General features: G+C 53.5%; 7 protein-coding genes across 7 annotated transcripts; 3 read left to right on the top strand and 4 right to left on the bottom strand.

The window, feature by feature from the left end:
• Positions 1–239: 239 nt before the first annotated feature.
• On the top strand, positions 240–1,904 carry CLAFUR5_09390 (uncharacterized protein; the record flags this gene model as incomplete). The annotated part of the gene is made up of 1 exon (XM_047908538.1): positions 240–1,904. One exon carries the CDS (start codon positions 240–242, stop codon positions 1,902–1,904), a length of 1,665 nt encoding a protein of 554 aa, XP_047765799.1.
• A 539-nt stretch (positions 1,905–2,443) lies between these two features.
• On the bottom strand, positions 2,444–3,563 carry CLAFUR5_09389 (Pre-mRNA-splicing factor srp1; the record flags this gene model as incomplete). Its single annotated transcript, XM_047908537.1, has 5 exons — positions 2,444–2,508; positions 2,560–2,956; positions 3,012–3,111; positions 3,167–3,223; positions 3,478–3,563. The coding sequence occupies 5 exons, from the start codon at positions 3,561–3,563 to the stop codon at positions 2,444–2,446; spliced, it is 705 nt and encodes a 234-aa protein (XP_047765883.1).
• Positions 3,564–4,693: 1,130 nt separating this feature from the next.
• Positions 4,694–18,043, top strand: CLAFUR5_09388 (uncharacterized protein; the record flags this gene model as incomplete). The annotated part of the gene is made up of 12 exons (XM_047908536.1): positions 4,694–9,536; positions 9,589–10,205; positions 10,259–10,400; positions 10,451–10,846; positions 10,906–11,301; positions 11,357–11,635; positions 11,691–13,564; positions 13,614–13,736; positions 13,790–13,934; positions 14,010–16,776; positions 16,830–17,151; positions 17,204–18,043. The coding sequence occupies 12 exons, from the start codon at positions 4,694–4,696 to the stop codon at positions 18,041–18,043; spliced, it is 12,744 nt and encodes a 4,247-aa protein (XP_047765880.1).
• A 477-nt stretch (positions 18,044–18,520) lies between these two features.
• Positions 18,521–19,867, bottom strand: CLAFUR5_09387 (uncharacterized protein; the record flags this gene model as incomplete). The annotated part of the gene is made up of 3 exons (XM_047908535.1): positions 18,521–18,822; positions 18,856–19,653; positions 19,708–19,867. The coding sequence occupies 3 exons, from the start codon at positions 19,865–19,867 to the stop codon at positions 18,521–18,523; spliced, it is 1,260 nt and encodes a 419-aa protein (XP_047766721.1).
• Positions 19,868–20,527: 660 nt separating this feature from the next.
• CLAFUR5_09386 (uncharacterized protein) lies at positions 20,528–22,145 on the bottom strand (the record flags this gene model as incomplete). Its single annotated transcript, XM_047908534.1, has 2 exons — positions 20,528–20,900; positions 20,950–22,145. The coding sequence occupies 2 exons, from the start codon at positions 22,143–22,145 to the stop codon at positions 20,528–20,530; spliced, it is 1,569 nt and encodes a 522-aa protein (XP_047765896.1).
• A 1,361-nt stretch (positions 22,146–23,506) lies between these two features.
• Positions 23,507–24,469, top strand: CLAFUR5_09385 (Fasciclin-like arabinogalactan protein; the record flags this gene model as incomplete). The annotated part of the gene is made up of 2 exons (XM_047908533.1): positions 23,507–23,974; positions 24,038–24,469. 2 exons carry the CDS (start codon positions 23,507–23,509, stop codon positions 24,467–24,469), a joined length of 900 nt encoding a protein of 299 aa, XP_047765943.1.
• Positions 24,470–24,923: 454 nt separating this feature from the next.
• On the bottom strand, positions 24,924–25,256 carry CLAFUR5_20083 (uncharacterized protein; the record flags this gene model as incomplete). The annotated part of the gene is made up of 1 exon (XM_059462927.1): positions 24,924–25,256. The coding sequence occupies one exon, from the start codon at positions 25,254–25,256 to the stop codon at positions 24,924–24,926; it is 333 nt and encodes a 110-aa protein (XP_059319113.1).
• Between the last annotated feature and the right edge of the window lie 2 nt (positions 25,257–25,258).

The following is a 25,258-nucleotide window of genomic DNA, read 5'->3' as shown; positions in this document are numbered from 1 at the left end:
CGTGGAGCATCCGAAGCCGAGAGACCCTGCGTCCGACACGCTGTTGATCATTAGGAGAAACAACATCATGCGTTTGAATATGTAGCATAGCAGTCACCGCGGCCATACTGCTGAACGGACTTACACTGAGCCTGGCCATTTGTGCCACACTGTAGCAACCTCTCGATCGCACACAAACCCTCGTGGCATTGCGACACAACGATCGCATGTCAGCCCCACGATAGCACAACGACTCCATCATGGAGGACACAACATCTCCTCCAACGCACGCACGAAGGCGAAGCGGATCGTTGTTGTTTGAAGCAGCTGCAGGCAGTAACAGTGGCGGCCAGGGCTCAAGGAGTCAAACTGGCGAGGGAGGCAGGCACCCCGAAGATCGATCTGGATCGGAAGCATCAGCAGGAACGCTCAGCGACGATCTGGAAATGGACGATATGCGATCGTCGGAAGAAGAGCTAGACGATGATGAGGAGACCGGGCTCACACATACAGAACGCAAGAAGAGGCGGCGGCGGATACGGCAGAACACACAACTGGACGAACGAGTCGCATCTTCCTCCTTGGACAAGAAAGCAGAAGAAGGCATAGCAAAAGCAGCCATGCTACGACATATGAGCATCAACGCCCTCCTCATAACTCTCTGGTACACCTTCTCCATCTCCATCTCCGTCTACAACAAATGGATGTTCAGCTCCGAGAATCTCGACTTCCACTTTCCCCTCTTCACAACCTCTATCCACATGCTCGTTCAATTCTCAGCAGCGGCCGCAACGATCTGGTGGTTCCCCAAATTCCGGCCTTGGAACGCGAAAGATATTCAGGATCCGCATAGCTCGGGCTACTCCCGCGTTCAACACGACGAAGACGATAACGACACCATCACCTCAAGGACCAAAAGCCCTCTCATGACCAAATCCTTCTACCTCACCCGCATCGCTCCATGCGGCACCGCCACCGCCCTCGACATCGGCCTCGGGAATTTCAGCTTGCGCTTCATAACCCTAACATTCTTCACCATGTGCAAGTCCTCCGTGCTCGCCTTCGTTCTCCTTTTCGCCTTCATTTTCCGGCTCGAGTCACCGACCTGGAAGCTCTGCATGGTGATTCTCGCCATGACAGTCGGCGTCATAATGATGGTTTCTGGAGAAGCAGCCTTCAACGCCCTGGGATTCATTCTGGTCATGACGGCGTCTTTCTGTTCCGGCTTTAGGTGGAGTCTTACACAGATTCTGCTACTGAGGAATAAAGCTACGAGCAATCCCTTCAGCAGCATTTTCTTTCTGACGCCAGTCATGTTCCTGGTCCTGTTTCTTCTGGCATTACCGATTGAGGGGCCGAAGCAGGTGCTGGACGGGCTTGCAGTGTTGGGGGAGCAGAAGGGCTACTTCTTGGGGGCGATGATCATGCTCTTCCCCGGAGTATTGGCATTCATGATGGTGGCAGCAGAGTTTGCACTTCTACAGCGATCTTCGGTTGTTACACTATCGGTCTGCGGCATCTTCAAGGAAGTCCTTACAATCTCTGCGGCGAGCTTGACGTTTGGAGACGAGCTGTCACCGATCAACATTTCTGGCTTGGTTGTGACTATTGCTAGCATAGCGGCTTACAACTGGGTCAAGTATGATAAGATGAAGCGAGACGCGAAGCGGGAGACTCATCAGATGGTTGAAGATGATGGGTTGGGCGGACGCGTGCCGGCGGGCAAGACCAGGAGTTCACACGACGACGATGACGCTTTCGCAGTCGGCAGAGACAGTACGAGTACTAATGACGGCCTCATGAGGCACAGTCTAAGTCTGGCGACACATCATGTTGAGTCTGGCGGGCAGCATAGCCAAGCAAATGGGAATTTGGCGCATGGTAAGAGTCAAAGTCCAGTCAAGAGGCCGGAAGATCTTGAATAGTATCAAATCCTATTTACCACATTTGGGGATCAAGCCCAATGCCTACCACGTGCGCATCATATCTATCACGAGATCGGTCATGTACGAGAGTGAGAAGAGTAGGAAAGTTGTTCTGCTCACCTGTCAGTTCGTGAATTCGTGGCGGAAGCGGCGGCGGCGGCGGCGGCGAGGACGTGTCAATGGTGCTGTCAACTAGCGCGGGGGCATGGACGACGGGCAGGCGAAAGGACGACGTGGTGGGGAATGCGGCTCGCCGGGCGTTTGTCTTCGACTGTTGCTGGCTGCACGCGCGATGGGGACGACGACGGGGATGGGTTGGACGAGGTTGCGAATCCGTTCGCTTCGCTTCGTGGTAATCGATTCGGTCTTGCTTCTGAGCAGATCCGCGAAATGAAGTCCGTCCTTCGAACTAATACACTCAGTAGTTGACCCAACGCCTTGTTGTTGCAATTTTGTCTTTGAGGGCATGACTTCCCGCCATGTTTACCGAAGACATACTTCGAACATGTGTGCTGAGACCGACAGTTAGCAACAAACCTCTACTCGGCCGTGTCCAAATCCTCGTGGGCAGGGGGTGCCGCCGCTTCCTCGGGCTCGCGCTCTTCTTCACACAATCAGCACCAGACTTCATCCATCTCACCGGGGATATGCTTACCCTTACGCTCTTCGCCGTTGGTGCCGTTCTCACGCTCGTACTCACGCTCACGCTCTGGCTCTCGCTCTTCCTCTCGGTCGCGATCCTTCATGTCCCGATCACGGTCGCGGTCTTCTGGAGTGCGGGTGCGTTCGCGATCACGCCTAGTGTCTCGGTCACGATCCCGACGGTCGTAGTCTCTGTCGCGGGTTCCCTCATCCTCGTAGCGGGATCGGCGAGGTGGGCTGCCAGAACGGCCACGGCGGGGTGAGCGCTCGCGGCGATCGGATCGGCCTCCATCGCGTGCTCCGTCACGGCCACCACCACGTCCGCCGTCACGTCCGCCATCACGGCTGTCGCGGTTGCGCTCGCTGCCAGCATCGAAGCGCCAGCTGGCAGATGGTGGTGTGCGAGCCCACTATGCAGGTGTCAGTCCCGCCATGCATTGTCCGACAAGCACGTGCTCATCTTACCTCAATCTTCAGCACATCGTCGCGACCCATGCGCTTGTTGTGCATCTCATGATAGGCATCGTCAGCATCACGACGGCTCTCGTACTCCACGAAGGCGAAGCTGATAGATGTTTAGCACGTGGCATTGAAGTCTCGAGGTATCTGTGGTGACTTACAGTCTGCTAGACGCAGTGCGTGGGGCTGGAATATCGCAGCGGACAAGACGTCCATACCTTGAGAGATGTCAATGTAGTGTTCGTTTCGTCGGTGGCTGGAGTCGAGCACGGGGAGCGTTCGCGCCGGCTATCTAGGGTATATAGGGGATGGTGTGGTACGGTTCCTCGTGCCGTTTGATGGTAGGTGATATCGCCACGATGGTTTGCTCGCGCCGCTGTCACGCAATTGATGGCTTGTGATGGATAAAGGGACTCGAGGGAGGATCGCGTCGCCGACTCGATGGGGCATTCGCTATGCTCGTAGGACGTACCGCTCGAATTCGAAAGCCAGATCGCGCGCGCGCGTGCCATGGCCGAAGCCGGTCACGTAGAGTGTAGTTCCGCCGCCTCGAGACATCTTTACTGTGGTTGGGATGTGTGTCGAGCGTGTCGAAGGTGAAGATGAAGTTGTATCGTGGACGAAGCGTGACGAAGGACGAAGCTCGGGTTACGAATGAGGTTAGCGCGCCAAGGATAGGGATGCCTGACTTGCTGCCTCACATGGCCAGCTTCCTCCGACTTGCCCAAACTTGACACTCTTCACAGCAATGTACCAATCGATTGCTTTCAAGATCAGAACAGTTGCCATGCAAACTGCATGTAACTGACACTCTCAGCTTCACGATCAGTGTCCCAGGCCTTCGTGACAAGTGGGGTCACATGGGGCGTTGGATGGCTTCCGTGGCTTCACAACGCGCGAGGACGCGTCGAGGCGTCTCACGGCTTCTTGAAGAGCACACGCTACTAATTACATAGGTCGTGATATCCCCTGGCAGGACTCCCAAGCATACGCTTTCAAGGTCTGGGGCGCATGCTCATGCCCACCACGATCCATACGACCTCGTCGCACAGTGCCTGCAAGAACGCGATGAGTGGCAGGCCGAGATATTTGCATAGGGGGCACTCACAGAAAGATCAGCTTGAAAGACCTTCTGACGACATTGAGCGCTGATCTCACCTGGAAGATGTCCTGACCGCTGGTGCTCCAGACCCGACATTTAGATATCACAATGTCCGCCGCAAGGGATGAAGTACCTGCGGCATGATCGACCGCCTTAGCATTCTGCGGTGCCGCTATCACCGTACTGCTGGTATCGGCGACGGGCTCAAGTCCGCCCACAAGATGATTGTGCAGAAGACGAATGATATGCTGTTGGTAATGAGACATCACAATGGGCACTGAGAAGCTTATGGCCTCGTTGTGATGGATTTCGGGATCGTTTGATGTCGACACAACTCGGACATGACCATCGAGACCCCATCTAATCTTATCATGCAGGAATCTGGCCTCATAGATCCACTTCTTCCGTCGTCATGGTAAGGCTCCACCATACTAGTATTCGCCATTGCTAACAACTGTCCCCTGGTGGAATGCAAGGCCGCGCAGCATCGGGAGTGCCACATGTTACCGCTTCTTGGGGACTTTCAAGCTGTCACATCCATTGCACAGGATGAGCCGCAGCTTCCTCTGCGAAAGGCACCGTTTCCATGCGTTGGAGACTGGCAACATCTGTCTACCTTCTCCTAGCGGCAGTCTCCGACCTCGCCGCAAGTCCAGATGGCGCGAAGATCGTCACCGTGGTGGTCTACAAACACTGCGGTACACAAATCGGACCAGCGAACACGCTCTTCTGTGTCAATGCGACTTGCCCTGCGCCACCGTACACGGCACCTTCTACCACCCTCACGACATCGATACTGTCGGAACAGACAGAGGACGCGAACAGCGCCGACAGCAGTCTGCGAGGCCGGACCAGCAGTAAACTCACACCTGGAAGAACCACAACGAGCGAGGCTACAGATGGGCAAACTCATTCAACAGCACCGGAAGGAAGTGATAGCTATGTCACAAGTTATCAGTATTACACCGGCGCATCAAGTCTCACAGCACCGCGAACTCTGACTACGATCCCGCCTGGCAAAGGTCAGGCTGGTACATACATTGTCGAGCAGCCCATTGTTTATGTAACGAGCTACGAGATCTACACCGGCACCTCTGTCCTTTCATTAGCAACCACTCGAACGACTATCTCACCCAGTGCCGATCAGCCTGGCACTTACATCGTCCTCCAACCTTCGCCCGGCTATGTGACAAGCTACGAATACTACTCCGGATCCTCGACCTTACCAGGGCCACGAACTCTTACAACCGTACCGCCTCGGGGCGGTCAATCTGGCACCTACATCGTCCAACAACCCGTGAGCTATGTGACGAGCTACAAATATTATTCAGAATCTTCGAGTCTTGGAGGGCCACGGACTCTGACCACTGTACATCCACAGGGCGACCAGCCTGGAACGTACATTGTCCAACAGCCGGTGACCTACGTGACGAGCTATGAATATTACACCGGTCTCGCAAGCTTGTCCGCACCAAGGACTCTCTTCACCATACCTCCAGAAGGCGATCGACCAGGTACTTATGTGGTTCAGCAGCCTTTGGTCTATGTCACGAGCTACGAGTACTTTACTGGCCCTTCAAGCCTTACAGGACCTAGGACTATTACAACGGTGCCTCAGCAAGGCGATCAACCCGGTACATATATCGTTCAGCAACCTCCAGTTTACGTGACCAGCTTCCAGGTCTATACAGGAAACTCTGCCTTCACGACGCCACGAACCGTCACTACCATCCCACCGAACGGCGGGCAGGCTGGAACATACATTGTTCTGCTGCCTACGTCCTTCTACGTCACAAGTAACCAGCAATACACTGGGATGTCTAGCTTGTCCGCTGCAATCACCATAACCACAGTCTATCCAAGCGCCGATCAACCTGATACATACATCGTCGTTCATCCTCCTCAAAGTTACGAAACCAGCTATCTGGAATACTCTGGAACGGCAAGTCTGAGCGCTCCTCGCACGATCACAGTCGTACAGCCTAGCGCTAGCATCAGAGGGACTGTAATCATTGAGACTCCAGTAGCCGCTACATCGAATGCTGGGACAGCGTCACCTGCTCAAAGCGTGTCTGCCGGTCTTCCTACAAGCACCAGCGATGTAGGATCGCAATCATCAGATGCCCAATTCTATCTTACTACAACGAGAGAGTATACTGGGAGTGCGATACTTGCGGAGCCCACCACTTTTACGCAAGCTGACCCTAGCGCTGGATCTCCTGGTCTTGTCGTCATCGAGACTCCCGCTCCTCTTCCAATTCCAAGTGGCACAACCGGTCTCGAGATAGAGCCGGGTCAATCTCTACCAGCTCCTACATGGTTGCCTCCGCTGATCTCAGAGGAGGTTCCTTCAGCTACTTCGAGTATTGAAGCTAGCACCACATCGGCATGTGTAATCGCCTCGCCCATGTCAATAGTATGTCCGGCATCGAACAACACCCTATACACGACTCCAGGAGACTGCATTGGTGGTGAGAACTCGTACGCGATCCAGTGCGGATTGGACTATCCGGGAGATGTTTACGTTGCTATTGTCGGCATCAACACGATGCAGGGTTGTGTTGCAGTGTGCTCTGAGATTGAAGGCTGCGTTGCGGCTGCTTTCGATACCGACACCAATGTGTGCTATGAAAAGGGCATTGGCGCGATGTTGAACGGAACTGCCAATGTGGTGTCTCGACCTAGCTTCGTCTTTGGGTTTAGAGTTCGTGCAGTTCTCAGTGCTCAAGATGAGGCCGAAGCTAATCCATCGGCCACGTTCACAACAAACACCGCTACCGCCATTTCGACCAGTACGTACAGCAGCAGCAGCTCATTGCAGCCAGAGGCCACAGCGACATCGAGCTTACTGCTGGGCTACATCACATCCACATCTTATGGCGATTTCACGGCAACAATTACTCTATCCAGCGTGCCGCCTGATGCCTTACAGCAGGGTACGATAATCATTGGCGTACCACAGACGGCGACCTCAGCGTCTGATCAGACATCCTTGGCTACCCCGGAGTTGAGTACACCAGGCCCGTTGGTGGTGCCGCCAATATCGACTTCGATCTCCTCGCCGGATTCTGCAACCACGACCATGTCAGGGTCAAGCCTACAAGATTCAGAGTTGTCGACCTCTTCTTCGGCCTCTTCCCCAGATTCAACATCATCGATCGCCTCAGCTCCCAATGCAGACTCAACGCTGTCGACGTCGCCTTCAGCAGCCTCTTCTCTAGATCCTGCATTATCGATCACTTCGGCGTCCAACTCACAGGACACTGTGCTCTCCGCTTCAAGCACATCTAGCGACGTAAACTTTCCTCCAAGATCGTTGAGCAGCGTCGAACAGTACTATATCACGACTACACGAGCATACAGCGGCAGCTCGCAGATCACAGCAGCGATCACCGCGGAATCAAGCCCACCTTCAGGCACCAATCCTGGGCTGATCGTGATTGAGACCCCTGTGCCGGCCAGTCCCGCGCCATCGTACTATCTCACGACGACTCGTGGATATACTGGAGCTTCGCATTTGACGGGCGCGATCACAGCAGAATCGTATCCACCTTCAGCGGGAGGTCCTGGACTGATTGTCATCGAAACTCCGCCACTAGTGAGCAGTGCCACATACAGCAGTGCCACATACTACTCCACGATCACGCGTCCTTACACAGGTACATCAAGCCTGTCAACTGCCATAACTGCCGGTTCATACGCTCCCACGGGCGACACTCCTGGTTTGATCATCATCGAGACACCCGTGTCGGCAGCTCTTTCAGACGCCTATTCTACAACCACGCGGGCATATTCAGGGACGTCGTCTATCTCTGGCCCGATCACTGCCACATCGTTCCCTCCATCTGGCAGCAACCCTGGCCTAATAGTGATCGAAATGCCACCTCCACCTCCAGACACTCAGTACTACCAAACGACAACACGCGCCTATACTGGAGCTTCCTCGATCACGGCAGCTATCACAGCAGGGTCCTTTGCTCCTGCGGGCACCAATCCTGGCCTCATCATAATCGAGACTCCAGTGTCGGTCATTAGCGAGCAGTACTATCTGACTACCACTCGCGCCTATGGAGGGACGTCGCAGATTACAGCACCTGTTACTGCCGCTTCCTACCCGCCTATCAATGGCGAACCCGGCCTCATCATCATCGAGACGCCGGTCCCTTCTCCACCGCAGTCGTTTCTGACCACAACACAGCCCTGGACTGGAACCGAAGCGCTCACTGCTCCAACCACGATCACAACGTATAGCCCCTCGGGGACCTTGCCTGGTATTGTGGTGATCCAGACTCCAGCTTCACCAACTCCATCGTCGGAGCCATCTTCCACAGCCGAGGTCTACCTTACTACCACGCAGCCATACACTGGCTCAGAGAGCATATCGCAGGCGACCACAATTACGACGATCAGGCCATCGGGGACCTTGCCCGGGCTAGTCATAATTCAAACGCCTACTGCGGCCTTACCATCGAGCTCACTCCAAACGACGGACCTGGATGCCTACCTAACCACAACCCAGCCATACGAAGGTGTGAGTGCGATCACAGCTCCGATAACCTTTACCACCCGGAGCCCTTCAGGAAGCTTGCCTGGCTTGGTAATTATCCAGACACCTGGCCCGGCTCCTCAAGCCACATCAACCCCGTCGGCCTCGATATCTGAGCTCTACCTCACTACGACCCAGCCCTATGATGGGACGAGTGCGATCACCGCTCCCATCACAATCACGACGATCAGCCCGTCTGGCAGCTCACCGGGCTTGGTAATCATTCAAACACCTAGCCTGCCTTCCGAAGCTGCTTCAAGCTCTTCGCTCTTGATCTCCGAGCTCTACCTCACTACTACGCAACCTTACAGCGGCTCCGATGTACTTACGGGTCCAACGATTGTTACTACTATCCAGCCTTCCGGGAGCTCCCCTGGCTTGGTGATCATTCAAACGCCAGGCCTACCTTCACAAGTAGACTCAAGCTCTTCAGCTCCGACGTCCGAGCTCTACCTTACCACAACGCAGCCGTATGGTGGCTCGGAGATAATCACCGGCCCTACAACAGTTACTACTATCCCTCCATCTGGTACATCCCCTGGGCTGGTGATCATAGAGACGCCCGCTTCGCTATCTCAAGCCACTCCATCATCTGCGCCAGGGGTCTACCTCACTACAACACAGCCATATGATGGGTCGGCGCAAATCACTGGGCCCACAATCATTACTACTATAGAGCCATCCGGTTCTTCTCCAGGACTGGTGATAATTCAGACACCCGTCATCCCTTCACTAACATCCACGACAACAGCTGAGGTCGTACTGACGAGCATCACTACTGACATTTCAAGCGTTCCAGACACCTCGCTTCTTGTAGAGACTTCCGATTTTACTTTTACAGATGCCTTTGCGACGACTTCACTGCTGGTTGAGACATCTTCGGGTATGGATGGTGCTTCACGCCGTGACTTGAGCTTCGAGCTAATTATGCCCAGGCCAGAATGCCACACGAACCATCATCGGCACGGAGCTCGACACAGCTACTAGCACGGAAAGCTCGCTGTACACGAGTCCCTACGAAGAGACGTTCAGCCAAACGACTACTACTCTGAGTCTAGAGACATCCACGACCGACCAGATAGAGATTGTTCCTTTGACCGTCTCAACGGACGAGACAGCCTCCACTTTTGGAACCTCCCTTACGACTACAGCACCTACAGAGACCTCTAGCTTGCCCACAGCCACGACAACTGCTTCGGTGACACAAGACTTGGCATGCCCTACTGCCCAGGCTGCCTACGAGTACACAGAGCCCCAGACGGGGAGTCTATTTGCCATTCAATGCAACACGACTTATGCAGGCACTGTAAGCGAGGCCGAGAATGTGCCGAACATGGCTACTTGTCTTGAGTCTTGCAGCTTGGATCTCGAATGCGAGGCCGCGGGATTCGATGCATCAGCCAGTCAATGCGTCAAGTACTCCGCCCTGGCTTACGGTACCGGCACCTATTCGCCGAGGATACAGTTTGCTCAACTGCGTATGCGAGCAGTCGTCGTCGATGGAGTTACGAGCCTATATGCGGTCACAAGCGGAACACTGACATCGACCGCAGTGAGTAAAGCCTGAGCCGGGCATGTTGTTGCACAGATACTGACGTCCCAAAGACCTTGACAGAATCGGCGGTCCTTACCAGCACAACATCCGCGATCACTAGCATCGGCGTAACTAGCTCCCTTGTTCTGACAGAGGACGTGACCTCAACCACAAACGATCTCACCAGCGTCACCGAAGTCTCGTCGGTCTCAGGTAAGCATGACTCCATCTTCGTAGGGCATGTCGCTGATCTTGATTCGCAGGCAACACAATTTCCCAGACGTCAATTTCCAGCATTGAGAGCACCGAAATCAGCACGACAAGCTCGCTCGAGCTCAGCACATTCTTAGAAACGACGACTGCAGTATCTTCAGAGACGAGCACCGACATCTCAATCATAGATGGAACTACGACTCTGCTATCATCAAGTGTTTGGTCAGGCTTGGAGACCTTCACTGATGCGGCCAGCACCTCAACTGCGTCTCCCGTAACATCCACCTCAATCGACTCGTCGACTCTGCCATTTGAGCTTGTGAACATAACAAGCACAACTTCCGAATTATCTAGCTTTCCGTGGATGAGCACCCTGGTATCAACCGAGGACTCCACGGAACTAGCCAGCTATTTCACGACGTCAACGCAGATCCTTACTTCATCTGGTATGCTTGATACAATGTTACGAGTATGGTCCTTTCAAAATAGACTGACAATGATACAGGCCAGCTCATCACCAGCACCGACATATCCTCCATCACCTCGTCCGAGACATCTAGTCAAAGCTCTGTTTCATCCTCAATCGTCTCGATAACCAGCACAGCTCTGAATACGGAAACGAGCAGCATTACCAGTACCGTAGATGGAACAGCCACAGCTTCAACATCAGAGCTGACAACCGTTTCGGAGACCACCACAGGACCCACATCCTATAGTACCGACTTTGCAGAAACCTCATCGAGCTTCGAGACCACCACGCTCCCAGTAGAGACCGTGCTGCTGAACAGTACTTCGACCACTGTCTCGAGCTACCCGCTGACCAGTACTTTGCAATCAACAGTGGATCTGACCGACACCACAAGCACGTTGCTTCAAACCACGGAATCGAGCGTTGTTTCTGGTGCGGCATTCCTCATCTGGAAGCTGATGTGTAATTTTCGCTAACACTTCTAAAGGTCTTACAATCACTGAGAGCCAATATTCAACAGAAATCAGCACTATCACTAGCAGCTCGCTATCAACGTACGAAACTACCGCAGCCCAGACCTCAAGCTCAGTTAGCAGCATTTACTCGACGGTCGAAAGTACTCAATACAGCGAGGTCAGCACTGTACAGAGTTCGTTCGTCACGGACACGGCTACAGCCACTGGAGAACCGCAAACCACCACAGATCCCCAGGCTCAAACATCCACACTGCCCACATCAAGTACGACGTTGCCTTTTTCGATCGTTGGTGAGTAAACATGTAAATTGTTTGCGGCATCAAGTTAAAGCTAACACGCGAACAGTCTTGACAAGCACAGATACCACGACATCCAGTTTTCCAGCTACCTCAACGCTGGATCTAACCTCAGATTTAACGCTCTCAACCTCTTACCTGACTAGCGCAAACCTTATCCTGACTTCAGCTGGGGACAACATCACGCAAACAGAAATATCGACTGGCCAGAGTACAGTGACAAGCAGCTCGATTTCCCAATCCCTGACAGTTGCCTCCATCACCGAGACCACTGTCAGCACGCTCTCGTCAACTTTCACGAGTGAGGTGCAAGGCACGGAGACTTCCTCAACGGAAACCTATGTCACGGAAACTGCTACGACGGAGGAGCCAACCTCGACCGCTATAGGATCGCCTCCTCAAACCTCCACCCTTCCTGACTCGTCCACGACTTTGCCAGTCTCGATTGTCGTCATCAGTTCCACCTCAACAACAATTTCGAGCTTCCCGTTCAGCCTAACGGCCACCTCGGTCGAAGAAGTCACATCTTCCACAGGATACTTTACGACCATGCTTCTGACATTTACCTCTTCTGGCGAAGTCATAATTCAGACGTCAATCTCCAGCGTCGTCAGCACGGACACCTCCTCATCCAGTTCGCTATACACAACGGTCCTGCAAGCCACAAGTACTACAATTGGTGAATTCCTGTCCAGCATCACAAGCACACAAGACGTCACCTCCACAGCCACGGCTTCGGAATACACGACCCTGACCGCAACGAGCTTGAATCCCACCTCAACTGCAACGGGTTCCCCACCTCAAACGTTCACGCTCCCAGATTCGAGCACAACTCTTCCTTTTTCGGTTGTAGTCCTCTCAAGCACAAGCACAACAATTTCAAGCGTACCATCAACAACAACGGGCGTCTCGACTTTCCAAGTCACCCTATCGACGACCTACAGCACGACCGACACGCTAGTACTCACCTCTGCCGGCCAAGTCATAACCCAGACGAGTATTTCACCAATTTCGAGCGAAGTCATCTCTACATCAAACTCACTATACACAAGTCTATTCCTGGCTACCTCAACCTCAGTTGAAACCCCATCCTCAACCATTACAGACACCCAGGATGGTATTTCAACTGCAGTAGCTTCGACTTTCCCTACTACGACAGCTAGTCTTGTCAGACCAACCACGACTGCCTCTGCAGCCACCGAAACTTCAACTTTACCGGACTCCAGAACGACATTACCCGCGGAGACCATTGTGGTATCAAGCACAACTACGAGCCTGTCAAGCTATCCTTTTACGGAAATAAGTGTTACAGTTCTGGACGTCACGCTTTCCACCACGTGTTTGACCACAGCGGCACTCGAGCTGACTTCATCTGGACTTTTGGTCACGAGTACAACAATATCCACGGGTACCAGTACCTACATTTCTCGATCAACATTTGTATACGTAACGTCATTTTTGCCCACCACGACTTCGGTGCGTACCGACTATTCAACCATTGTCAACACATTCGACGTCATTGGAACAGCAATCTTGTCTGTCAATACCACAGAGACAGCTTCCCAGATTATCGAGCCTTCGACATCTACAGCCTTGGCTCGAACCTCAACGCTTCCAGACTCCAGCACTACATTACCGGCAAGTCTCATTGTCCTTAGCAGCACGTCGACCCTGGTCTCAAGCGTGCCTGTGACGAGCGCCTTGATCCAGACCCAAGAGATTACCTACTCCACCGGATATCTCTCCACAACTCTGTTGGTCGAGACTTCTTCTGGCAGCTTAATTACCCGCACGCTTGTATCGTCGGGAGTAACAACGCTGACTAGCACCTCTCTCTCAACATCATTGACGACTTCCAGTCAAACTTTGACCACCTGGAGTACGCTGTCCAGCAGTGTCACGAACACAATTGATGGCACGGAGGTAGGTCGTCTACTTCCGAAATCATCAGAGCAAACTGACTCCCCAATAGACTCTCAGCGCCACCACACAAGTGTCGCCGACGGCATCCATCACGCTCCCTACCTCGACAGCTTCAGCCCCCACGGCAACATCAACTCTTTCTACGTCCACAACCTATATCCCAACGACTACCGTATGTTGAAATTGATGGGTCTGAACAGTGGTTAAGAAGCTAACAATTTCCAGAGCACAAGCTCGATTCAAGTCGTACTCAGCAGCACGACTACTTTGTCTTCAAGCTTCCCTTACACGGACGTACTTTACTCAACATCTGATCTTACGATCACGAGCAGCACTGTGCAGACAATTATCCAGGTGCTGACATCTTCTGGTAAATCATCCCCACAAAGCGAGCTTGACCCCCGGGCCCATGTACTGTTGCGGGCTTTGTGCTAACTATTCTTAGGGCGCCTGATAACCCAAACGCTCATTTCTAGCGAAACGAGCACGATCACGAGCAGTCAAAGCTCCCTCTCTTTAACAGACCTGACTCAAACCTCAACAGTCCAAAACACACTGATCAGTACGGATACCAACACAATCCAAGGCACATCAACAGCTCAAGCTAGCACATATCAAACGGAGACCGCTACTGCCACAGCAGAAACTTCAACGACCACCGCCCCTACCGAAACCTCGTCATTGCCGACCTCCACCCGAACTCCGCTTTATGTCACAAGCACCATCTACGACCGGACTGCAAGTCCAACGACGTATATTACTGCCTCGTGGGCTGGCGGCGCAGTACCTGGCACGGTCATTGTACAAGCCTCAGCGCTTTACATTACAACGACCTCGTTCGTTTCCGCGGTGCCTACTCCATCGGCTTCCACTTTGTCAACTTACTCTGGAGGGGCCACCCCCGGGACCTATCTTGTTTACGCCCAATGGAGCTACGTCACGACGGTTTCCTACTACAGTGGCGGGACGACATCGATAGGCACGATTGCCTCCTATACGGGAGGGACTGCCCCTGGCACGGTGCTAGTAGCCGCTCCATGGTCATACATCACTACGACATCGTTCGTGTTTTCAGTTCCCGCGCCTTCGACATCGACGCTATCAACTTACAGTGGAGGCGAGTCGCCAGGAACTGTTCTGATCTACGTGTTATGGAGCTACGTGACCACAGTCAGCTATTATAGCGGCGGCACAACCTCGATTACGACTGCAGCTCCCTATACAGGAGGTACTGTTGCAGGCACGGTCCTGGTCGCTGCTCCATGGTGGTACGCCACTTCGACTACTTTCGTCTCTTCAGTGCCGACACCATCAACATCGACAATATCGATTTACAGCGGTGGGATCACGCCCGGGACTGTTCTCGTTTACGCAGCCTGGAGCTACGTCACAACGACAACTTTCGTGGCGACAGTGCCTACACCTCCAAGCTCGACAATAGCGACTTACACCGGTGGAGCTTCGCCGGGTACTGTTCTCCTTTACGCACCCTGGAGCTACGTTACTACGACCAGCTACACATCTCCCATCCCTACGCCATCAACCTCAACGCTTTCGACTTACACTGGCGGCAGCAATCCTGGAACCGTCCTTTCCTACGCGCCGTGGAGCTACGTAACCTCGACTGCCTACACATCGCCTTTGCCAACGCCATCAACTTCGATACTGTCGACTTACACAGGTGGTAGCAATCCGGGTACCGTGCTTGTGTATTCTTTTTGGCTCTACACGACCACGACAAGCTACACTTCTCCTCTTCCCACACCATCGACGTCAACATTGTCCACGTACTCAGGCGGCAGCGACCCAGGTACTGTGCTTGTTTACGCACCCTGGAATTATGCTACAACCACCAGCTATGTATCTTCTGTCCCTACGCCATCGACAAGTACCCTGGCAACTTTTACACGCGGCAGCACTCCAGGTACGCTGCTTGTCTATGCACCTTGGTCGTATGTCACGACTACGACTTTCGTGTCAGCAGTTCCAACGCCCTCAAATTCAACATTGTCAACATACACAGGGGCTGGTCCAGGTACTTTGCTCGTGTACGCACCTTGGTCGTATGTCACAACAACCACTTATGTCTCTGCGGTGCCCACTCCGTCTACCTCAACTTTGGCGACCTACACAGGTGGAAGCGCTGGAACGATTCTCCTCTACGCTCCTTGGTCGTATGTCACAACCACCAGTTTTGTTTCAGCAGTCCCCACGCCATCGACTTCTACACTATCGACCTACACAGGGGCCGAGGCAGGTACCTTGCTTGTCTACGCACCTTGGAGCTATGTCACAACTACGAGTTTCGTTTCCGCGGTTCCAACGCCGTCGACGTCAACACTGTCTACATATACAGGAGCCAATCCAGGTACTTTGCTTGTCTATGCGTCCTGGAGCTATGTCACTACAACGACTTTCTACGGCGGTGGTACCACTTCCCTTTCTACTGTTGCAAGTTACACCGGCGGAAATACTCCTGGAACTGTCCAAGTTGCAGCACCCTGGATCTACGCAACGACTACAAGCTATTATGGAGGTGTCACCTCTTCCTTTACGACGCTCGCCACGTACACTGGAGGTAGCGCTACTGGCACGGTCTTTGTAGCTGCTCCCTGGAGTTATACGACTGTGTCTAGCTACAACATGGACGGTAGTACGACAACTTTAACTCAAGCCACGTATACTGGTGGACCGGCGCCCGGGACTGTGATCGTTATTCAGCCTCTCCAATACACTACGATAACTCGACCATACAATCCTTCAGGCACAAACACTGGCGTTATGACATCGACATCCGTCACGGCCAATGGACCATCGACAGGTACGTTAGTTGTACTCCAGCCATTGCCCACTTTGCCCTGCGGACGGAATGGCTATCTTGTCTCGCAGACCGCGCTATACAATGTGGATTTGTCATCTGGCACGATTGTTGGAAGTGCCTTGATCTCGACCGGTGCAACTGAAATCAACTCACTCGGTTACAATGCTCTCGACGGATATTTGTACGGCAACACGAGGGGTGTCAGTCCTCAGCAGGTGCTGCGGATAGGCGCAGGAGGCCAGACTCAGGTTGTGCTAGACCTTCCAGAGCGAATTGATTACTACGCTGGTGATGTCGACAACAGGGGTCAGTACTGGTTAGCGGCGTCACAGTTTAGCGAGGGAATGTACTGGACGCGCGTGAATCTTAACACGGTGCTGCCAAGCTATGGGTAATTATCTCGTTCTCCACGAAAGGATTCATGGTGTGCTGACTTTGTGACAGCCAGATTACTGGGCAGTACACAGCCAGTAATCGACCTCCCGACGACGTGCAAGATTGGGCTTTTGTGCCGGGGCGAACTGGATTCCTTTGGGAGATCGGAATCGATCCCAATGGCAACACGTATCTTATGCGTTTCAGTACCTCAGACTACTCCTGGTCCACTGTCGCGAATTACGGCACGACAATCACTGGTCAAACGAATCCTGGCTTCTCTGCGCTGTACGGCGCCAATGACGGCTATCTATACGGCTCCGAAGGGTCTACTGGACAGATCTGGCGCTTCTCCTTGGGGCCGACCTACAACGCGACTCGAATGGGCTACGTAAGTTGTTCGGAGGCGTTTTTAAGATGCCAAGAGACTGACTGTAGTACAGGGACTTGGCTCCGTCAGCGGCGATGGCGCTCGGTGCGTCAGTAACACTGAGCCCATCATGACACCGCCGTCTGTGGCTTGCGGGCCTTACGGATACATTATCCAGGCCAACGGATTATACCAGGTCGATCTATGCGCAGGTACCTTTGGCGCGCCCATGCAGATTGGAGACGGATCGCTCCTTGTCAACGCAATCGGCTACAATTCCATCGACGGATACATGTACGGCTGTCTGTCCAGGATACCTGGAAGGAACCCACAGATTATTCGAATCGCCGGCAATGGGTCGTACGTCATGCTTGTAGGAAGCGACGCACCTAGCAATAACCTCTGGCTCTGTGGCGATGTGGACGACAAAGGCTACTATTGGGCTGCCACCACTGCTGGGCCACTCGGGAACGTACCTTACGTTCAGGTCGACGTCAATCCGAACCGCCCCGCTACCTACGGAACGATCATAAGCACAGGCACTGCTCGAGGGTGCACATACCCCTTCCTGGATTGGGCGTGGGTACCAGGTGGTGGCGACGCCCTCTACACGATCGGTACGACATATGGAACCCCCACAACTGGGCAAGCATGGCTGCAAATCTTCAACACGACGACTAGAAACTGTACGACACTTTACGGACATGGACCCATCTTCGCTGGACCGTCGGTCGTTGCCATCGGCGCAATGTACGCCACGCCAGATGGCTCTTTGTATGCCGAGGAGAACAACAGTGGCGCAATTTACAGATTCAGCACCAAGCCGCCGTACACCGCTCAGTACGTAAGTACGGGCCCTACGTCGTCTAATAACGATGGTGCGAGATGTGTGCAGGCACCTTTGTCGTGCTAGAGCTTTGTACATAACCGTATATGATGATATCGCAATCGAAGCATTTGACATTTTAGCCAAGGGATTCAGTCGATTTTCCTTGCATTGCAGAGGGGACATACTCTCTGATTGTCCCTCCTCCGAGAGCTCTTGACAAGAGTCATGGCCGCCGGGCTCTAAACGTGACACGGATTGTAGATTGCAAAGAGGGCTCTGAGCACCTTAGACACAGCAGGTGTTGTCGAAGCAATACGCGCGCTGCTCGAACGACTTTGCAAGCAGTCGCTAAGCCGCGACCTTGTTACAATATCAATCGAGGGGAGAGCCCTTGATCTTGACTCCAGAACCAAATGAGCAAGTATGATCGACAACATGAGCGCGAAGTACTGTCTCACCTGGGCATCAGGCACAAGGCACTCTGGCTCAGGTCTAGTGCATCGCATTCATACATAGAGCGCTTCTAAGCCAGCTCCAGTCATCACCATATCATCTCATTTCCTAATACATCGTCCCATTCCCCATCCCACTCCCACCAATCCCCGGCTTCGTCCCACCCTCCGGCAACTTAACCCTCCACAAACTAAACGGTTTCTGCCTCCTATCCATCCCCGGATGCTGCCCACTCCCAAAAACCAACTGATTCACAGTGAAATACAAATACCCATCAAAGCCCACCGAAAATGTATCAATCCAATTCAACCTCTTGTCTCTCACGAACAGCTGACTCGTCCCATTCTTCGGGTTGAAAAGCCCGATGGCGTTCTGCTCCATGTTTCCGTGGTAAATGTAGTCGTTTGTGTCTGTTCACGTTCCATCTGAAATGCCGCACTGGCCGAGAGTGTTGATGGCGTTCTGGGCTAGGATTTCGCTGTTTGCGCTGTTGTCGCGGAGGCGGGCGGTGGGGATTGAGTAGAGGTATCGGCCGCCTACGACTTTCCAGTAGAGGGTTTCTGAGTCTGCTGGGAGCGCTATTCCATCTGACCCGAAGGCGACGTAGGAGAATGGTTTGCCAGGGTTGAAACCGTAGAGAGGAACGCCCCATGTGAATGGCAAGTTCTGGTCTTCAGGCTTGACTTTGCTGCTGCCGTCGAGATGACGCCAGGACTCGCCAGTTGCCAAGTCCGCGATGATGATACCGTTGCGACCTTCGACGGAGCTGTCTGTGATGTACGCATACCCTCCTCCATGCACGAGATCGAAGCGGACATCGTTAAGGTACGAATCGGCATATGCGACAGTAGTGGGGAACACGATAGTCTGGAGGACATTGCCAGACGCAATATCAACGCCAATGAGTTTAGGGCCGCCGAAGGAAGCTGGGACGAGGGTACCGTTCGGTGTGAGGGCGCGGCCGGTGTCGAGGATCCAAGCGCGGTTCTGGGCATCGGTTACGATGGATTGGGAGCCGATGATGTATTGTTGATAGTTCGCGCCGGTTGGTGGTGTAGTTGTGTAGTTTATAGCTCCTCCTGGTGGGTTATTCATCTCCGCGCTCGGCCATGGGCGCTCGGTGTTGTTGCCGATAAGTTCGGCAATGGTGTATTTGCCATTGGAGCCGTTGTTTGTGTTATTGCCGTCGAGGCCTGGTGGGTAATTGGAGAACTTGCGTCCTTCGCGAGAGACTGCGATGCCTTCGCCGATCGCATCAGCATGGATCTTTCATGGAGACCTCTCGCGTTGCTCACCTGTCGGGAATTGATCGTAGTAGAGATGCTGAAGTTCCATCTCCGGTCCGTATTTCACAGTATCCTCCCAGATCTCTCCATTCTTGACCCAGTTAGGCTCGAATTGAGCAACAGCTATCGAGCTGAAGCCAGCGAGCGCGACCAACGAGCCAGATACCATATTGCAACTTCAGATCTGGTGAACATGCGAAAGCAAGAAACGATCGATGAACGGAGGCCTGTCCTACCTAAATCTTGACGTGCTTCATACTGCATCTGCACCATACGTCAGGTACAAGGCACCTTGCAGCAGACCTTGTCGACATTGCAGCTGGCCATTGGCTTGCAGGTCATCACGTTCCTGGTGTGCCGTCTTACCATGATGGAGACTTTGACACCAGATGACGATCGTTCATCTCGAGCTGCTTGGCGATGAGGTGGATAGTGGATCTGGAAGGCCTTGTGCGAGGAGCCGATTTGCGGGACATCTTGCGTTGTCAGAAAAGGTCATCCGCTCGTGCTGTCATGCTTGTCGATAAGTTCTTCGCCTGCGCTTAGCAGCCAGAAGAACGATAGCTTACCATGATGATGAGGATGAATGAGGCCCAGAAGAGCTACGAAGAAGGTTGCGGAGGTTGTGGGGAGGCGCGTCGTGACGGCACGATGCATGACGACAGCCGCGAAGGGAAGCTTAGGCGACAGAGGTCGATATTCTTGATGAAGGCAGGCATGTGAAAGTCTGGTGCATGTTGTGATTTCCGTCTCTCGGCTGTCTCATGTGATCTATCTATAAAACATTAAGCTCATCAAATCATCCCCATGAAGACCCGCTGCAAAAGCACTACAGCAGCTGCCAGAACAACATACTAACGAACGCGAAGAAGGTCATGCCAGTGTTCGCAGGCAGCGAGTAAGCCGCGCTACTCTTGTTACCCTCGCCGTTGGCACTTCCATTCACAGACGCATCGTTACCAATACCCAATGGCAGTCCTTGATATCCGAACGTCAAGTTCTGTGCAACCGATTGGTTGTAGCAAGATTCTCCGGCGATATTAATGTTGGCCAGATCGTCCGCGTTGACGATGAACATGTATCGCTCTTGAGGAATACCCTTGAAGCCATCGGTGTTGTATGGGAATTTGTCGGAATCGTCGGTCGCGGATGAGTTGCGGAGGAAGATGCACTGCACCTGGTTCGGGTAGTCGTGGTACATCCTACGAATGTATTAGCTCCGTCTTCAACTTCGGCTTGACCAGAACTCACTGTGGATAATCGCGCATGACATCGCTGTTCGAAGTGTCGGCCACGAGCACAAACTTTCGCTGCGGGAAAGTCTCGAAGATCTTAGTCAGGAGGTACTGCCTGATGCTCAACGTCGCGCTGACGTCGCTGAAGTTCAAAGGCCTTGTATCGAAGGAGCCAGCCGGATAAGTATCATAGATGAATTGCTCGTAGTTGCGAGTGACCTGCTCTGGTAGAGTGGTCAAGTAGTGGAAGTGAGCATTTGGCAATGCCTGAGACCAGTTCGCATAGATCTCAGGCATGTTCTCCCAGGCGACGAATGGCCGAGCGAACGAGTTGAGGAGGCCTTCCTGGGGGTCGTAGATTTTTGTAACGCGAAGGATGTCATCGATGTCGGAGACGATCGTAAGACCTTCGTTCGGCACGAGGTATGCTGTCGCGTTGCCGTTTGTGGTATTTGTCACCCATGTGTTCAGCTTTTGGAGCTGTTGAGTCTCGTTGCCGTTCATCAAGCCATTGCTTTGGATTGGCATGAATACGTCGAAGTCACCTTGTGCGGTCGTGTTGTATGGCAGGGTGATGTTCTGGCTACCACCGGTAGCAGCCTGGTCTCCATCGTAAGGCGCAACTTCGATGGTCGAGACCTCAACGTCGCCCTGTTGGACAACGAAGATGGCTGCCGTAACGTTTCGTGCCATGGCCTGCTGACTCTCTGGAAGGTCATGGAAGTCCGTTCCGTAAATGAACAAATCCCCTGCTAGCTTGTCCAGAGTCTCGTTCGAGGTAGGAGGCTGCTTGTAGATGTTGCCATGGAATCGCACGTTCCAGCCTTGGTCTGTAAAGTTCGCATATGGTGGTATGTTCAGAGCCTGTGTCGGAGCTGCCGCAAGCTGCTCATCGTCGACACCCAGAGAGCTGGCAACGGCATGACCTGTAGGAAAGCCTTGGAACCACGGAGCCACGCCGCTTGCGATATAAGACGGCACATTGCCTAGATCGCCGAGGATGCCGTCGACGTCCGACTTGATATCACCAATTATGTCCCTCCTGTTCTTGTACGTCTTGGTCACATCTCGTCGGACCAATGTAGGAGTCTCTCGTGGTAGCAGAGCGTTCGCATCGGGTGCTCGTCGTGCGGTCGGGGCTGGAGTGGCTGACACCAGTACGCTTAGTAGTGATGCTGGCAGTAGCAGGCTTCTCATCGTGAGGGCTGGCATGGTCGCTCTGAGCTGTTAGCAGAGTGCGAGGAAGCGACTGTCCTTCAAGGCTTAACAAGCGGAGAGAAGGGAAAACAAGCAAGACAAGCAACGGAAGAGAGGCTTAGCTCGTGGTCGCGTGAGGGTAGAAGGGGGAACTAGCGAGAGTTCATAGCGTGTCAACAGACCGCCACCGTACGCTGCACATGAAACTTGGAATTGGCTCGTGTAGATCTGAAGATGACGTCGGGCCTGCAGCGTGGCCAGATCCGTTTCCGGCGAGGCGGATGCTTCTTCAGTGTTCACTTCGAACAAGCCTTTGACACTTGCTTGGCCCGATGATCAGGTAGCTGAAGTTTGTCAGACGCAAGAGAAGGAAAGGAGCAAGATGTCACATCGTGCCAAATCTACATGTACCGAACGCGCGTCGATTGGAAGTAGAACTCACGACCGAGCGAGGGACGAGAGGAGGCGACTTGCATGCCAACACAAGCCTGCAGCAACAGACTTGGCACCGGACTGGCGAGGACGACAGCGAGATGGGTCAGTCCATGAATTGCTGGACCGCTCTCGGACAGATAGCCCGGGCGAGAAGTGTGGCACAGAGATGGCTGAGCCTTGGTGACGGACAGTCTACTCTTCGTCTGCCGACAACCCTCTCCGGTCAGCCTTTCTTGATCGTCCGCCCACGAACGATACCACTTCTACGACCATGTTCTTGGCGCAGCACTCTTTCGCGGTCTGTAAAGACGCCGCCCCGCGTGTCTCTAAATCGAGCCCGGGCTGGCGATCAAGTAGAACACGACAGGCGAGCTCAGTGATCTGGGAGCTCGAGGAACAGGGTAGGTGGTGTGGCAGCGGCGAGTCTGACAGCCTCTATACCGCTCGGCAATTGTCCTTGCAGGCTTGATTTTAGCCGTATCTTGGCGGCATCGAAATATGCCAGCGGTCGTCTACAAAGAATCACCGAACCGCGAGATCGCAACGCTTCCTTGTGCTGGGACTTATGCAGCTTTCTGACAGCCATGGCCTCCGATCTTCTCTACATGATGGAATCGATCAATCGGATACCTCCGCCAACACGTGCTGCAAGGGTAGCTCTTGTGACAACACTGTTCCCAGCACGAACGACCAAGGGTGAAGCAGGTACCATCTTCTCATACGCATCATTGACTGAGCAGATAGGGCATCAGAATCTCTTGGCCATTGAACACAATCGCGACTCTACAAGCGATGAGCATGCCCACCAACAATCATGATGTAGGCCCACAGGTTTCAATTCTCTGCGCGCTGGGTATAAAGACTGTCATCACGGCAGCTTCACGATGTCTCACGGAGTACTACATTGACTACACTACTGAACTAGCTCGTGTACTGTCAAGATGCTTTTGACTTCCCTTGCCAGCCTGGGCTTCGTAGCACTAACCGCCGCACAAGACCTCATCAGCGCTCTCCACGCACAGCCCGATCTCAGCACGCTGCTCGGCGCCTTACAGGACGTCCCAGAAATCGCCGTAGTCCTGGCTGCAGCGTCGAACATCACAATCTTAGCACCGACAAATGATGCCTTCGCACAAGTCCCTGCTCGTTCGCCACTGGGCACGGCTCTCGCCAACAAAGAAGCCGACGCAATCGCAGCTCTGCTAGCCTATCATGTGCTATCAGGGACTTTTATGTCGACCGACTTCATGGAGGATCCGCAATATGTGTCGACTTTGTTGGTGGCCTACGAAGTTGATGGTGTGTCTGTGACCAACGTGACGGGAGGTCAGAATGTCGGGCTTCAGCTCAATGGCTCGGATGCTACGATTCTCTCCGGAGAGAAGATGTCGTCGGTCGTGACAGAAGCGGTGAGTCAAGATTCATGGACTCTTACTTCGTAGTCTTAGCACTACAAGCTAACATCAGCCTAGGACATCCAAGTCGGCGAGATAATCGTCCACAAAATCGACTCCCTCCTCACACTCCCCGTCAAAGCATCCGCCCAAGCATCCGAGGCTGGTCTCACGGGCATAGTCGATGCCCTCACACAAGCAAGCCTAGTAGAGACCGTCGACACAACACCCGACCTAACAGTCTTCATCCCATCCAACGAAGCCTTCGCAGCACTCGGCACAGGCTACGAAGGCCTAGACACCGAAGCCCTCACCGACATTCTCACATACCACGTCATAGCCGGCAACGTCCTCTTCTCCCCAGAACTCTCCAACACCACCGTCCCAAGTCTCCAAGGCACAGACCTCACCGTCACGGTCCTCGGCGACGCAGTCTTCATCAACGAAGCTCAGGTCATAATTCCTAACATCATCATCGCCAATGGAGTGGCACATGTCATCAACCAGTAAGAACGAAACCCCATCCCACCCACACATCCATCCATCCTACCTCCATCCTAACACACACCTCCAGAGTCCTCAACCCCGACAACACCGACGTAGACGTCGACAATCTGTCAGTATCCAGCACAAACAACGCTACAGGAGGCAGTGGTGGTAACGGAATGACAGGCAACCCTGCCCTCCCGCCGATGATGGGCCCGGTGGGGGCGGGAAACGCTACGCCTACCGCAAACGAGACCGCTATGGGCATGCCAGGCATGTCCGGACCTAATGCGACTGCCACCTCGACGGCGCCGGCTGTATACACTGGTGCGGCAGCCGCCAAGTCAGCCACTGGCATCTGGCTGCAGAGCGGTGCTGTGATCGCTATCATGATGTTTACGATGTGATGACTCTACGAACAAGACTTTACAATCACGGACGTATTACCGGGATCTGAAGTGCTTTCAAGATGGCTTGCTTATGTGTACTCATATCCAAAGAGCCTACTTACTACTACTAAATCTCTCCCTCTTATCCCTCTCGGATAACCCTCAATCGCACACACAACGCACCAATCATAACCATCGTAACATCGTTCCCATTCCCCAAGCAGCTCGGTCCGCGAACTGGCGTCGCCATATGCCCGTCTTGCGCACTTCCCAAATATACTAGTACAAGTAACACAAACAAGGTCATGTTGTTGCTTCGCCACACTGACACACGCCCTCTCCAAGAACGCCATGCATGCATGAAACCCGCCCACTACGTTCGGCAGAAAGAGCAAAACCAACAATGCAAAGACCGGACCCATTG

This window comes from Fulvia fulva, chromosome 9 (assembly GCF_020509005.1).
Source record: "Fulvia fulva chromosome 9, complete sequence".
NCBI classification, from domain to species: domain Eukaryota; kingdom Fungi; phylum Ascomycota; class Dothideomycetes; order Mycosphaerellales; family Mycosphaerellaceae; genus Fulvia; species Fulvia fulva.
The sequence above is the reverse complement of the archived record's forward strand: the minus strand, read 5'-3'. Positions and strand labels throughout refer to the sequence as shown.